We start from the raw sequence: 15,513 nt of genomic DNA, 5'->3' as shown, positions 1-15,513 counted from the left end.
ATGTCCTTTGGGTAGATTCAAATACAAGTTTGGAACTCAAGGGAGTGGCCACGAACTAGGTATCAACTTGGAAGTCTGGTCCATACAGTGACCTGGAGGGTCACATTTAGGAATTTCTGTATGAATAGAAAAGGGGCCAGGAACCAAACCTTTAAAAGATGAATAGAGGGATTCCTGGGTGGTTCAGTCAGCTGAGTGACCAACTCTTGATTTGGGCTCAGGTCATGATCCCAGGGTCATAGGATCAAGCCCCAGGATTCTCTCTCTCTCTCTCTCTCTCTCTCTCTGCCCCTCTCCCCTACTCATGCACTTTCTCTCTCTCTCTCCTCTCTCTCTCTCTCAAATAAATAAATAAATAAATAAATAAATAAATAAATAAAAGATGAATAGAGAAATGACCAAAGGAGACTAAGAAGGAATGGCCATTGAAGTAGAGCTAAACCAAAAAAGATTGGGCTATGAAGCCAAGAGGGAACATGTCAGCTGTGTGGCATGGTGCTGAGGAGCTGAGTAACAGGAAGCCAGAGAGGAGCCCAGTAGATATGCCAACATGGAGGACACCTGGGACTGTGGAACGAGAAATTTCCATGGAGTGAAATGGTCAGGAGGAACAATCAATGTACTTTCATTCAGGACTAAAATTTAAAAAACAAAAGAAAACAAATCAAAAGCCCTGGAAGCTGCTTCTTGAAACCACTTGGAAATATCAGGAAAATGTAACCCAAATCATAATGGCATTTAGCCATCTTATGAAATAAAAATAAATGTGGTTTTTTTGACCATGCATATCCTTAAGTGTGATTAAAATATCCAATTTAGAAACTGAAACTTGAAGATAATGGGCTTTTCTTTCCAGTGCCCGGCATATGACTCCTTCCACATGGATTCCTTTCTTTGTACTAAAACTCATATTCAGAAGCTTAATGTTTGTATTTGGGCCAGTCTTGCCAAGCACGAGAACACGCCCAAGTTCAGAACCCAGCATCAGTATGCCCTTTTATATCTGTAAAGCCTGAGAGACAAGTTTATTTGGAGTGCTTTGGATGTCCATATTGTACTTAATTTACTTTAAAATTGATACAAGTGTTAAAAAAAATAGAAAATGACTTTGTAAAAAACAATTTCATTGTGCTTATAAACAATAAAATAAAAACTAAGAAAACAGCTTCACCTAAACTTGACAGCAATTTTTTATGTAATGGCATTGTTTTTAAAAATCTTTGTATATTATTGAGTGACACTCTTTTGTTAATGTAGCTATTTTTAAACCCATTGTTTTTAACTCAGAGAGCATTTTTTTTTAAGTGAATCGAAATATTTCTTCAAGTTGCCAAAGATCCAACTCCTGTATTTAGTGAATGAGCTTCTAAAAAGCTTCTTTTTAAAACTTTTCCATGATGAGGAAACAATATTTGACAGCATGTAATTTTTTAGTCAGTCCGTTGGGAACCAAATTCAAGTTGACGGTATTCTAGTATAAAATATATCTTTGAAAATAGCAATTGATTCCTAAAATGTGAACAAATAAGCCTGCTTCACAGCAGAGCTACTTTAAAATTATAATGTTCTTGATTTTTATTTAAGAAAATACAGAATTCTAAACATAAGAAGCCTGTGACTTAATTTGGTAGGCTTTCAAGTGCTTGATTAAACAAATCTTTATTGAAAAGCCAATGATTCAAAAAGTAAGATTTGACATTTAAGTTGAAAAAGTGGATTGGAAGAAATAAATGAATCACCATATGAGCTTTAATTTCTGATGGATTATCAAAGTAGGTAATTTATTTCCATTCACCAAGCAGAAGTGAAAATCAAAATGCACCAATTCATGACAAATAATAGGATTTTTTTTTCCTTTGACCTTCAATGTGTTTTGAGTTCCTGCCTGAGTTACTTTCATGTAATTTTTGCATTTTCTACTCTTGCAGACCACCACTGCCACAAACCAAAAGTTTTTCTAAATTAAATTCAGTTGGTAAAATGGGAAACTTTTCCTTTTTAATTGTCTTATTTTTTAAAATTTTATTGAATTTCATTTTATATGTGTAGCTCTGTTTCTAACAGTAGGGCAGCTGGCAAATATGACTAGTATTAAGGGATAAAATAATAACCCCATTATAAGCTAGCCATATTACTGTGTTTCAAAGCACATGAGATACCTATTAAACATTCAGTATCATGTGGTTTTGTGTATATCCTGCTTGCCCACAGAACACTGATATATGAGGGGCATCAATTCAAAATTCAGTGACATAAACAGAAGTAAAAATGTTTTGGGGAGCATATTCCATTCTGAGAAATCTGTAGTTAATGACATGTAATTATATCTATTTGCATGGACATAATTATTTCTATGTGTAGACATGTAACTATGTACATATACATATATTCATTTATTTCAGTCCCTGTTTTATTTAATAACTGTTGCATTTAACAGTTTTCCGTTGAAAATTTCATCTTTCTGGAATCATTCTTCAGATTCTACGATACTCTGGCAGCGTTTAACATATATAGGGGCGCCTGGGTGGCTCAGTCGGTTAAGCGGCGGACGTCGGCTCAGGTCATGTTCTCACGGTCCGTGACGAGCCCCGCGTCGGGCTCTGTGCTGACCGCTCAGAGCCTGGAGCCTGTTTCAGATTCTGTGTCTCCCTCTCTCTGACCCTCCCCCGTTCATGCTCTGTCTCTCTCTGTCTCAAAAAATAAATAAACGTTAAAAAGAAAAAAACCATATATATATATATATATATTTTTTTTTTTTAATCTCTCTCCACCCCCCAGTCGCCTTACAGCCTGTTTTCCCTACTCCACCTCTATCTTTTGCATGCTGATATTGTTCAGGATAACATTCTAATTTTCTTCTCTTTATCTCATGGCTTAAACAAGAACCACATACAAAACTCTCCTGGGTCCACATCCCCAGCCCAGTTTCTTTGGCCAGGCTCAAAACTCATATATCCAGCTGTGATTGGAATGTCCTATAGACGACTCTATGTACCATCCAGAACTCATCTTTGTATCTTTATCTTATATATTCGTGAATGATATTGCCATCCACTTAGTTTCTTACATCTCCAAACCTGGGAATTTTCTTTTATGCATACCCCTGTGAACACCTCTCTCCAACCAATGAGAACACCCAATGGATTTCTAAGTTCTTTGGGTATACCTCCTTAAAGTTCCTCAAATGCATCTCCCACAAATGCATTCTTTCATGCCTTTATGTTCTTTCCTGTGTTTATGTCTTTGCACATGTCACTTAATCTACCTAGAAGCCCCTTCTAACCACCGCTTTACCTACTTTTTGCTTTTTTAAAACTCAACCAAGAAACTTTCCCTTTCTTTCCCATCTTTCATTACCTTCCCATTTTCTCTTTATTTCACATTTTCCCTTTCCTTCTTAGCATGGTGGTGAGAGGTACAGAGGCAGCTATTCACAGGCTTAGAATTGGGTAACCAACCAAGAAGTCCTCATAATGGGAGGCAGAAAGCTATGTGGAGGCACAGAAATGGAATGTGCTTGGCTTTGTCAGGATCTGGGGTACTGTGCAGGGTGGTACAAAGGAGACAATTCGAGAAGGTGGCTGTGGTTGGCAGACTGGTTACTCTGAACAGTAAGTAAATTGATTGAACAAATAAGTAAATAGGTCAATGATAACAAGAGCCAATTTTTCACTATTGGAGGAAATAGTTACATGAAATATGAATAGGGAAAAGGCTTGAAATAACCCTTCTTGATTTGAATTTGAAATAGAAGTATCAACATGAACTCATGAGTTTTTCATAATATTTCATAAAATATTCATGTACAGATAGAGTTAAAGAAATCCTTGTAGATGTGAATGTTGTGTGTATGGATATGTGTATGTGTATGTGTGTGTGCATATGTGTATGCGTCCCAGTAACAATGAGCATAATGAGCACCGAGATCCTGGTTTCTAAATGTCACCCTCACAGAAAGGTACCAGAGCTGTATGGAGAAATGACTGGGGCATTGAAAGTATCCAATGAGCCTAGAACATCTTGTTGAGTGAAGAAGTGCCCCCAAAATTATGGAATCTACCAAAAAGTCACGGGAGCTACCTCTAGCCAAATCTGAAACAATTTGAGCATCAATATAAATAATGATAGTAAGAGATTGAAATCTATTGAATAAAGTAGTAGTAATCCATGAGTCTATACTTGGAGGTATGAAGAGAAAGAAAGAAAGAAAGAAAGAAAGAAAGAAAGAAAGAAAGAAAGAAAGAAAGAAAGAAAGAAAGAAAGAAAGAAAGAAAGAAAGAAAAAGAGGGAAGGAGGAAGGAAGGAAGGAAAAGAAAGAAAGAAAAGGAGGAAGGAGAAAGAAAGAAAGAAAGAAAGAAAGAAAGAAAGAAAGAAAGAAAGAAAAGAAAAAGAGGGAAGGAGGAAGGAAGGAAAAGAAAGAAAAGGAGGAAGGAGAAAGAAAGAAAGAAAGAAAGAGAAAGAAGGAAGGAAGGAAGGGAGGAAGGAAGAGAGATAGAAAGGTTCATCATTACAGAATACCAACTAGTAAATATAGAAAGAATGATGGAACTAGAAAATCACCATTGGTAGCCGTCTTAGTGGGAGTTGATTCCAGTGGGAGTTACCAATGGAGCATTAGGTGAGTTAGGTTTGATGAGTATCAGGACATTGGGATAGTCTCAGAATATATCTCCAAAACTGCTAATCACTTACCACTTAATATATATTGTATATTTTAAAGAACAATATTATACCGTACATAAATAGTAATTTCTCTTATCTACTGTTTTATTAAATAATGTACTAAAGAGGCAATTGCATGTATGACGATTTTATATCAAAACCATCGCTTCTTTCTTTTTCCTGCAGATTGAGCCTTTTTTTGTGAGTGTGGCACTTTATGACCTCAGAGACTGCAGGAAGATTTCTGCGGATTTTCATGTGGATCTAAATCACACTGCTGTCAGACAGATGCTCTCGGGGGCTTCCGTGGCTTTGGAAAACAGAAACATTGACACTGTTTCCCCAAGACAATCAGAAGAACCTCACGCCAAGGGATTTCCAGAGGAATGGCTAAAATTTCCAAAGCAGGTTGCACTTTTGTTTACTTGTGACAACCCTGAAACTGCTCGTTTCATCATTCTTACCCAAAGAATACAGTTGGTTTCCCAACTAAAAATTCCCTAAAAGCTGCCCCTTTAAAAAAAAAAAAAAAGAAATTTTGTGAATGTCTTCAGGATGCATCCCTAGATGCTTATTAGTTGTTTTCTTCGTACACAGGCTATATTTTCTGTAAGCAATCCACATTCTGACATTGTTTTGGTGGCCAAAATCGAGAAAGTACTGATGGGGAACATTGCAAGTGGTGCTGAACCTTATATTAAAAATCCGGACTCCAACAAGGTAATGCACAATATTTTCCATAAATAATTTAGGCTGCTTTCAGGATATAGAATCATACTGCCTTAATGAATTATCAAGCTTGGTAAATGTGAGTCTCAAAATAGTCGCTGGTTACTGAAACGAATATCCATCGGGCAAATTTTAAAGTATATATTCTTGGTGTATGTGTTTCGACCAAGCAGCTTCTGACTTCTGATCATCTCTTAGTAGAAATCAACTTAAATGTGTATAAAATTTTCACTCCAAGGATCAAAATGTCAGCAATAATGAAAAGTGAGGATTAATCTGACTACAAGCAAGTGAATACAGATTACTGATGATGAACTAAGTGAAAGAGTAAGACAGATAACTGTAGGTCAAATTATGCTAACACTGAAGTGACAACAGAGTAAAGGATGTGCTGGGAGTTCTTCAAATGATAGGACAACAGAAAATTTTTTCTTTTTTCTCCAACCATATTGTCTTTAATAATCAAATGTCCACTAGTTGGTAGGAAATAAATACTAAAAGTCTGTATTTTTCATGCAAGGGAAATGTATTGGGGAAAGACTGCATAAGAATGGAATTTGAGCATGTGTAACAATTTAGGGCAGTGGTTAACATATTCATGAGATTCGGGGTTTGGCAAACTACAATGTGCAGGCCAGATCCACCTGCCACCTGTTTCTGTCAATAAAGTTTTATTTACACAGTCACACTCCATCATTTACGGATTGCCTAATGGCCGCTTTCCTGCTACAGAGACAGAGGAGCCACGACAAAGACCACGTGGTCCACAAAGCCCAATATACTTACTGCGATCCTCTGCAGAATACATTCGCCAACCTCTGCCATAACGAATAAGGGTATAAGATGGTCTGTGGGTGTAAATTTGAAAACGCTTTCCATTCGATGTTGTAAGACCTTTCCAGTCTGATAAAAGGGAAGAAAAAGTCGCTGTTCCAAGACAAGCGTATTTTCTATATTTGAAATTTCCAGAGTGAAAAGAAAGAAAAACATAATACAGTAGTTTGAACACAGAGGAGATCATTTGGTTCTTTACAAGACAGAATCGGCAGGCCAATAAGGCAGACAGACAGACCTTCCGAGTTTCAGTACAAGATAATGTGGAAAAGTATCTATTAGTGTTTTCCTTGGACTGTTTGGGAAGAGGTGTTCTAAACAATATTTTTATTTACTTTTCCCTTAGTATGCACAAAAGATACTGAAATCCAACAGGCAGTTCTGCAGCAAGTTGGGGAAGTACCACATGCCGTTTGCTTGGGCAGTAAGGTAGGTTGACATCTGTAACCAACAGAACAGTCATACGTTTACAAGTCTGCGTTGGAAACCCGTTTGAACACCTCTCTGTTACCTGTTATGTGTGATATACCAAAACCTGGAAAAATATTAATGGTGTCATCTTCATAAACATTCGGGGCTCCCCGGAAACATGTGCTTTACAAGACAATTCAGCAAGACAGAGTATAATAGATTGGGGCTATGATATGTGCACAGTGTGTGCACAACCAGATATGCTACGGCTTCTTGGTGGGATCAAAGTCATAACCTGTTTATTATGCATATTTGGTTTATTAAACACTTGACATTATATCAGGCCTGAGAGTTTAGTGTGCATAACATCCAAATGGCAGCATTGTGATTTATTATGCAGCTGCGTATTTTCATCTATGTGTAGGGCATAGGCCTATGTATGGATGTCCAGAGGAAACCATCAGTTTGATCATTTAAGCTCTCTTTGATTTTGGCACTGATTAGCATAGCCAGATTTGTCAGTACTGGCTCACTTTCTGATGGAAACGCTGAGTTATGTCGACACTAAGGATGGAATCATCCTCCCGGACATAGAACCTCTGCATAAAGAACAAGAATTGCTTTTCAGGTCTGGTTAAAGATCAATTACAGTTGTCCTCCTCAATTTCTTTGCATCCTTATGTCTGTAAGAATTTCTTAAAAGAGGAAAAGCCTGGCATAGACACGAGGACAAAAAGGTCAGCAATGTATAAACCAAATTAACTTTAAAAGGTTGGGGCACCTGGGTGGCTCAGTCGGTTAAGCAGTCAACTCTTGGTGTCGGCTCGGGTCATAATCTCACGGTCTTGGGATTGAGCCCCATGTCAGGCTCTGTACTGAGTACTGAGTGCAAAGCCTGCTTGGGATTCTCCCTCTCTCCCTCTCTATGCCCTTCCCCTTCTCATTCACGCTCTCTCTCTCTCTCTCTCTCTCTCTCTCTCTCAAAAATAAATAATAAACATTTTAAACATTTTTAAAAATAAAAATAAATAAATAAAAATAGGTTAATTAGCGTGCCATGAAGTAAGACAGCCTAGTAAGTATTCCTTTGAACATTGGTAACATTGTCCCAATGGTGGTAACTTCAGAAGGAAGACAGCATCTGTTAATTTTTGCCATTTTTAGGTCTCCCAGTACCTAGGGATGAGCATAACCAGAGTGAATCTACCAATATTTGTTATCATTGTGAGCTTGTTATTTGAAGTCGGGGGCAGGTAGGTGCAGGGGAGGGAAAGGTGGCAATATGAGCAACAGGAAACCAGGACAGACTTGCACAGTCTGTCCAACACAGCCCTGTAGTGAGGGAGAAAGAGACCAGACCCAGGAGTTGGACAAACACGGTCCAATTCAGGCCACCACTTACGGACAGTAACTTTACTCCAGTTTCCTCCCAGTTCTCAGGGTCCCGACCACACGATGAAACTGACAAGACCTGCCTCGTGGGCAATGGAGGCAATCTCAGCTACGAAAGCACTTGGCATAAAGTGGATCACACGTATCACTCTGTCTCTCTGTGCCTCTCGCCCTGCAGGGACAGCTAATGCCAGTACATGATGCCTGGAACAGACATTATCCGAATATACTGAACCTTTATGTTGAATTTCATTGTTTTTATTTCTCCCAAGCTTCCAGAGAAAGGATAACTAGTCATAGTTTGCTGGTTAAACTCTTTCATGTTGATGAGTATTCTCAATTCCCACAAGAAAACCTGTTGGGGCATAATAAGATATCTTTTGGCAAAAGAGAAATATTCCAGTATAGCAAACTTACAACGGCAAACACATTTTCTGTTAAACGGCTCAGCACTGTTGTGAGGTTTTAGAAGCAGTCATTTGAGAGCCAGAGCTGGTTTTGAAATCTATACTGTACTTAATAGCCAAATGAACTTAGGCAAGTACTCACAGGCTATCTTTACCCTAGCTTTTTTTTAATGTACAAAAGAGGAATGATAATACATAATCTACTGTTGCAGAGATTAACAAGCACAGATATGTACCCAGTAAAAGATAACCATTGTCTGAAGTCACTATTCTTATATGATTATTAAGTCACCTGGGGAGATCATATTTTCTGCAACAAGTCCCCCTTTCTGGTAAATTTGGCACAGCGAAGAATATTGTGGGGTAGAGAAGGAAAAGCATTACCCTTTATTGATCAGCTAGGAGAAGAAGTAACAATTGTACAGTGAAGTTGTCTAGTAAAATATGCTGGAGGAAAGACGGATGAGGTTTCTAAGAAGGCTGACAATATTCCTGACTATCGAAGTAATTACGTCTAGGACAAGAAAGTCAACAAAACCACAAGCTCATGCTCCATTGATGCCTGATGAGTGGTTTGGCTGTAGGTTAGGAAACAGGAGGCACCACCAATTTGTGCACATAAATACATGGTTTACATTCACGTAAACATCTCTGACATCTCAGAAAAAAAAAAATGGTTAGCAGCATAGTTTGAAAGATTTCATGTTAAACCCCTTGGAATAACTAATCACAAAAATAAGTACCAGATCCAGCCAAAGAAGATTTTAGTCCCCCTCACAATGTGGAAATTGCTTCAAATAAAATGGCGACTGCATCAGAGGAGGGCTCGTGGTTACTCAAGCCATTAGCTGACATATTTCAATATTCTATTGATTCTGCTGGATGTTTGGCCTCCTTTTTTCCTACCATATTTTCTAGAGTGCAGTTTGCCTAACAGTGTAGCTTTGAGTGTACCCTAAAACACTTTGGCCCTTAAGATCAACTGCCACTAAAAAGGGTAGAATTGACAATTTAGCTTATGACCATAGAGAGAGAGAGCACAAATAGGGGAGGAGTAGAGAGAGAGAGAGAGAGAGAGAGAGAGAGAGAGAGAGACAGAGGATATGAAGCTAGCTCCAGGCTCCTAGCTGTCAATGCAGAGCCTGACACAGGGCTCAAACCCACGACCCAAAGTCAGATGCCCAACCTCCTGCGCCACCCGGGTGCCCCAACTCTGATTCCTTTTAACCCACCTTACATGATATTCTAAATGGATTGGCCCACAACCCTGGAATTTCTTTAAAATTGAACAAAACTCAATTAAAAACTTCATTCTTCCATCTATGTGTTTACAAAAGGCACACAGTGTAACAACATCCCCACCAAACGGTTGTCCAACCTCTGAATCCTCCCAATGACCAAAACTCAAGTGCATCCCACAATGGTTCCTTCCTTCTTTCTATAGGTCTAGCGATTAAATAACTCATTTAAAAAAATATATTTTTCAACTGCATGACAATTACTTTTGTGTTTTGTCTTAACATTAGCTACAGAAATATGCCCCATTCTTTCTGTGTCACAGCTCTTCATGCTGCTCGTGATTGAGGCTCTCAGGGACACCTGGGCTTCTTTTCCTGCAGCTAAACCCCACACTTTCTTCAGTCATCCCCCAAACGTCACGGTTTTGAGACCCTCACCATATACGGATCATTGCCCACCTGTGGCAGCTGGAACTGGGCACAGCATCCTGCCATCCCGAAACCATCTGTGTGCATGAGTCAGTTCTCTGTTCTCTTGCCAGTTAGCATATTTATTAAGCAAGGACAGCGTGTAGGGGGCTGTGAGCAGCTCGTCTCCCTGGCCCTGCATTCTTCACCCTCTTTACAGCGTGTCCAGTGTAAGTGAGCTGTTTGCAGGACAGAGCTGCGGATACAAGCAGGAACGAGTTTTACAGCTCACGTCCAGTGATACATTTGTAGTGACTGGTTAATTACAAACAACAACAACACTACTCAAGGTCAGTTTGACCTCCTCCTGTGTTGAAAATACATCGTATTGGTTTCAACATGCCACACACCCGAACAGAAGCCCTGTGTGATATTTAAATAAAATCTTCGAATTAAATAGTTTCTCATTCTGCTTCCCCAGAATGAGAAATTTCCCCTCACTTACCACTTAACAGAGAAAAATGAGCAGAAAGGTGGAAGGAGTCTAAAAAATATGATTCTGGCCCATTTTCGGTATTATTCGACACTACAGCTCTATGATCAGATATCTATCTAAATGGCCACGTCAGCCTGTGTATTTTGGTTATTTGGTATTTGGAAATCTTTGGTTAATTTCAAGAGTAATAAAATAGTCTAGTCAAGCTCCTTAAGAGCTAGAAGAAATAAAACTTCAGCAGCTCTCTAAGATTACTGGAAAATCAATTATACACGGTTCTAATTTTTTTTGATAGGCACAGAGTATAATTAATTTTGAAGGAGAAAAGCTAACATTAAGCATGTTATGTATACTAGCTTGTATTGCCTGACATTACTATACTATTTGGACAAAAACAACTTACGTGTTTTAACTAACTCTGTCTAGTTCCAGTGAAATAGACAATCAATGGCTCATGTTCATGGTGCTTTCTTTATGTAATACAAGATTCTGACTCAAGTGTTCCTTAGTTTACCTTTGTCTGTGTCTTAAAATTTAGGACGTGGGCATGTTTATCTCCAGGAGAATGTTTCAAGAGTCTGGCCCCCTAGACCCACATGTACGACCTTACCCCTTTTTCACTACTCATAAATTCTGATGGCACCATCCAGATCAAAGTAGCCCTAGCTTGCCCAGAAAGTAATGAAAAAAGGACTAACGTGTTCCTCTCCACTCTCGCAATCCTCCAAAGTTTTGATATGTTACTAAATCATAAATGGATGTAGTTGGAATATGGGTGGGCTGCTGTCTGTCTAGAGACTGAGTTGAAAATAAGGAATTAAAGACAACAAATACAGTGTTTAAATGAAACTTTTGTCTAAGGAGTTTTTTTGTTTTTTTATTTCATAAGTTCCTGGAGTTTCTTCCATTACAGATGGGAAATTGAATCATTTGTCACCTTAAAAACACAACCCGGTAAACAATATTCACATACCAATCTGAATAAATATCCTTTTCTTTCAGATCAGTATTTAAGGACAACCAGGGAAATGTGGACAGAGACTCAAGATTTTCACCATTGTATAGACAAGAAAGTAGCAAGATTTCAACCGAGGACCTCCTAAAACTAGTGTCAGATTACAGAAGGTAGGGTGTTGGGATACTCTTGAAATTAACACGAATCAGCTACATTGCTACTATTGATTTATTAACTCTGCATAAACAATACCTGGTTAACCTGATTTCTCAAATGGCCAAACTCCCCCAGAAAGTAGAAGCTTTACAGATGACTTCACATATGCATCAATGACCTAACAAAAGAAAATTTGCCACAATCATATGGAAGGAGTGTGAACCATAAAACCATGTCAGATAACTATTATCTCTCTGTAACAGATCACACCAAAATTTAGTAGCTTAAAAGAATAATATCATTTATTTTCCATGAGTCTCTAATTCGAGCCTGGTTGAGAGAGGAGAGCTTGTCTTTTCTGCACATGGCATCAGTTGGCAGAGTTCAGCTGGAACCAGAGGATCCACATTCCAGATGGCTCATTTAATGACTGGCAAGTTGACTTGGCTATTGATTGGGAGCTCAGTGGGAGCTGTAGACTAGAGACCTTGGCTCTTCTCCCTGGGAGCCTCTCCATGAGATACTGTCACTTCCTCATGGAAAGAGAGCTGGCTTCTGAGAGTAAGTGTCCCAAGGGAGAGAAAAGGATCACTACCAGTTTCTTAAGACCAGGGCCCTGAAACTCTCGCAGTAGCATTTCTGCCATTAATATACTGTCAGGCTGTCACAGAGCCCAGATTAAAATAACAGAGACACAGACGCCTCTAATTAGGAAGGATGTTAAGGAATTTTAGAACTATGTTTTGAAATTCCACAGAGAAATTCATTGCTGTGACTATAGTAATTCATAATATTTCTGTCATTCCAATGCTTTTGGAAAACACAGTGAAAGTTAGTGCTAAAAGAAGAAAAAACTTAGTAAAACCCACAACATCTTTTAAGTATCACCATGCATTCAACGTCGGGCGATGATAAGATCTTTCGTGACGAGCAACTTCCCTTAAACTGTTAGTCCCCTGATACCCAATCCCTAACATCCCTAAATGTTAACTCTCTACCTCTCCCATCTAAGAATCAACGATCATCTGTCAATTAATTTTGTTTATCCAAAGCACAAATAATGCATTACTATGAAACAAACATAACTAATACCTTCTGTATCGTCAGTAGAGAATATGTTTCTATTTAACTAGAAGGGAAGTTTTCCCAATGCTCGTTTTTTATTCTGAAAAAAAGAATACAAACTTTAGAAAGCAAAATAAAGGTGAAAAGTAAAATCTTGGGGGAAACTACTGCTTTGTGATCCTACAAGACCACTCCTTACATGAGGAGATGCCCCCTGCTCTTGACTTCATCAGACTTCCCAGTCAAAGCTCCTACCATAGTCTTTCCAAAGGCTACTGAAGCCACTGAGTGGGAGCGAATAGTGTTTTACCTCTTTACCTTTTTTGCCAGCGTACGAAAGTATGAAAAGTTACAATGCTGAGCAGAACAAAAGGGACAAAGTGTTTGGGGGTAATCTGATATTCACAGAAGATTATATTCTTGCAAAACCCATATTGTCCACGTATAGAAAAGAAAATTATCACTCTGGCAGTTATAGGGCATCTAGAATACATAATGCCCCCCTGGTAAAACATTAAATTATTTCATAGACCCCTCACACTTTGTGGTGTTTATTTGCAACAGTGTGCTGATAAACCCTGACTGTCTGACCCTCAAGGGGGAAAAACAGATTTGTACTGATGGCCAATTTCTGTCGTGTAAATGGTAGCATTGCTGATTTCAAGGTCCTGATGGGACTTCACCGAACATGGGTTTTGGAAGAGATGCGCGCACCATCATATAACATTTCCACCAGACACATTCATGGATATCTCACCATGTAGTAAAATACTTCTAAGTGATCATTTTTGATCACTTTGCTCATTATTACCTTGGTGTGTCATAGAATTTGTTTAATGGAAATTTGATACAATTTCACTTTTAATAAGGGCTGTATTTAACAACTAGCAGGCAAAGTAATTGAAGACTTAACAGGCAGCTCTCATAAGCTGGGAAGAGCTGGCTCTGACCCACCACTATAATTATTCTATTAGGTTTTCTAGAAGACCTAACTTGAAACTGTTATCAGCAACTTTCATCTCATTAGGAAGGAGGATAGGCAAAAAGGTTTTGGTAGAAAGGGAGAATGTGGGGTCAGGGATACTTGGTGAGAGGGTGTCTGCACACATTTACAAAGGGGGGGGGGTGGGTACAAAAGAGGGAGAAGGCAGAAGAACCAAGGGCAGAGAAAGGCTCTTTGTCCTCCTTGATTGTTGGTGAAGAGGGAACAAACAGACCGTCCACTTAACAATTGTAGCAAAGACCACCCTTGCCCTTAAGACTTCTAAAGGGTCCTGGGGTGCCTGGGTGGCTCAGTCGGTTAAGCGTCCGACTTCGGCTCAGGTCATGATCTCACAGTCTGTGAGTTTGAGCCCCGCGTTGGGCTCTGTGCTGACAGCTCAGAGCCTGGAGCCTGCTTCAGATTCTGTGTCTCCCTCTCTCTCTGCCCCTTCCCCGCTCATGCTCTGTCTTTCTCTGTCTCAAAAATAAATACAAACATTAAAAAAAAATTAAGAAAAAAAGACTTCTAAAGAGTCCTCATGAAAGTAAATCGCTTAAACCCATTAAAATACTAGTACTTTTTGTTAACAAAAACTATCTATTTACTCTTGTACTTGTGTGGCCATTTCTGTACATGGTATCCAAAATAGATGCAAATAAATCTAGACATTCGTCAGAATACCTGTAATTTGAGCCCTCACTGATTTCTATTTTCATTTGCAAGATTACATAAATTTTAGTTTTTCAATATAAAACCAGCTAAATGAAATCTTTCACCAGTGTGTTTAGGGTTCTACTGTTTACTCCTATCAAAGCTCAGATTTACAGTTGACTTTTTTCTTGACAACTAGAATAATTCAATGTGTGTGTGTGTGTGTGTGTTCGTGTTCCCTGCTTTCACAGGGCTGACAGAATAAGCAAAACGCAGACCATCCCTGGAAGCCTGGATATTGCTGTGGACAACATTCCTTTGGAGCATCCAAGTATGATGATGATGATGTCATGATTTGCTTGTAGAGTTCTGAATAGTTAGTGGTCTTTTGGTTGGTTGGCTGGTGGGTTGGTGGGTTGGTTGGATAGTTGGTTAATTATAATAGTTTGGGAGGTTTTTTTTCTCAAAGTTTGGGATAAATGGAATTCGTTATTCTACAGAAATTCGGGGCTTCTTATTTTCCCATTAAGACAAACTGTAAGTATGATAGGAGAGGAACTATATTCAGTGTAACCTAATATTTATCTGGTTTAATACCATGCATCCAGCAAGGTATTAAATTATGTCATTTAATCCTCAAAACCCTGGAGGGCTGCAAATGAAGAATGGCAGGTTCAGATAGATGGATAAAGCAATAACCCATAATGGGAGAATTTATATTCTATTCAGTTCCTCTGACTCAAAATACAGGGCTGGCCCCCCGACACTGTGCTGCCAGAGGGGTCCTCTGAACACCGTGGATAGCCACCCAAGTGACCATGTGGTGATTAGAACTGGAATATTTTTAGACTCTGTTATTACCCAGAGAGCATGTATCTTCCTCAGAATATGGTCAAAAGTCCCATTTATGTCAGTGAAAATCTGAATTTTAGAAGGAGCTTTTATTAGACTTATAAATAAGAATCTCAGAATTTATTTCTCAAGGCGTGAGACTGGTTTGTGTAGTTTTGTTACTTCTGATTATGCCTTCTAGTGACTTTCTCAATGATGCAAAGAATGAATAAAGGCATCCTAAAATGAACTACAAACAGAGAGAGGATTATTACTGCAGGATATTGAATTCCCAT

The 15,513-nt window shown here is 38.8% G+C and overlaps 1 protein-coding gene across 12 annotated transcripts in view; it reads left to right on the top strand.

Moving 5' to 3' along the window:
• The window catches only part of DOCK10 (dedicator of cytokinesis 10), a 268,554-nt gene that overhangs the window by 170,296 nt on the left and 82,745 nt on the right, over window positions 1-15,513 (top strand). For all 12 annotated transcript variants that reach the window (XM_053215871.1, XM_027049213.2, XM_053215870.1 and 9 more), the window contains exons 12-16: window positions 4,849-5,070; window positions 5,260-5,382; window positions 6,572-6,654; window positions 11,580-11,702; window positions 14,638-14,717. In XM_053215871.1, coding sequence (XP_053071846.1) covers window positions 4,849-5,070; window positions 5,260-5,382; window positions 6,572-6,654; window positions 11,580-11,702; window positions 14,638-14,717 — 631 coding nt within the window. The remainder of the gene's footprint in view (window positions 1-4,848; window positions 5,071-5,259; window positions 5,383-6,571; window positions 6,655-11,579; window positions 11,703-14,637; window positions 14,718-15,513) is intronic.

This window comes from Acinonyx jubatus, chromosome C1 (assembly GCF_027475565.1).
Source record: "Acinonyx jubatus isolate Ajub_Pintada_27869175 chromosome C1, VMU_Ajub_asm_v1.0, whole genome shotgun sequence".
In the NCBI taxonomy this organism is placed as follows: Eukaryota; Metazoa; Chordata; class Mammalia; order Carnivora; family Felidae; genus Acinonyx; species Acinonyx jubatus.
Note: the sequence above shows the minus strand (reverse complement) of the source record. Positions and strands in the feature narration are given on the sequence as shown.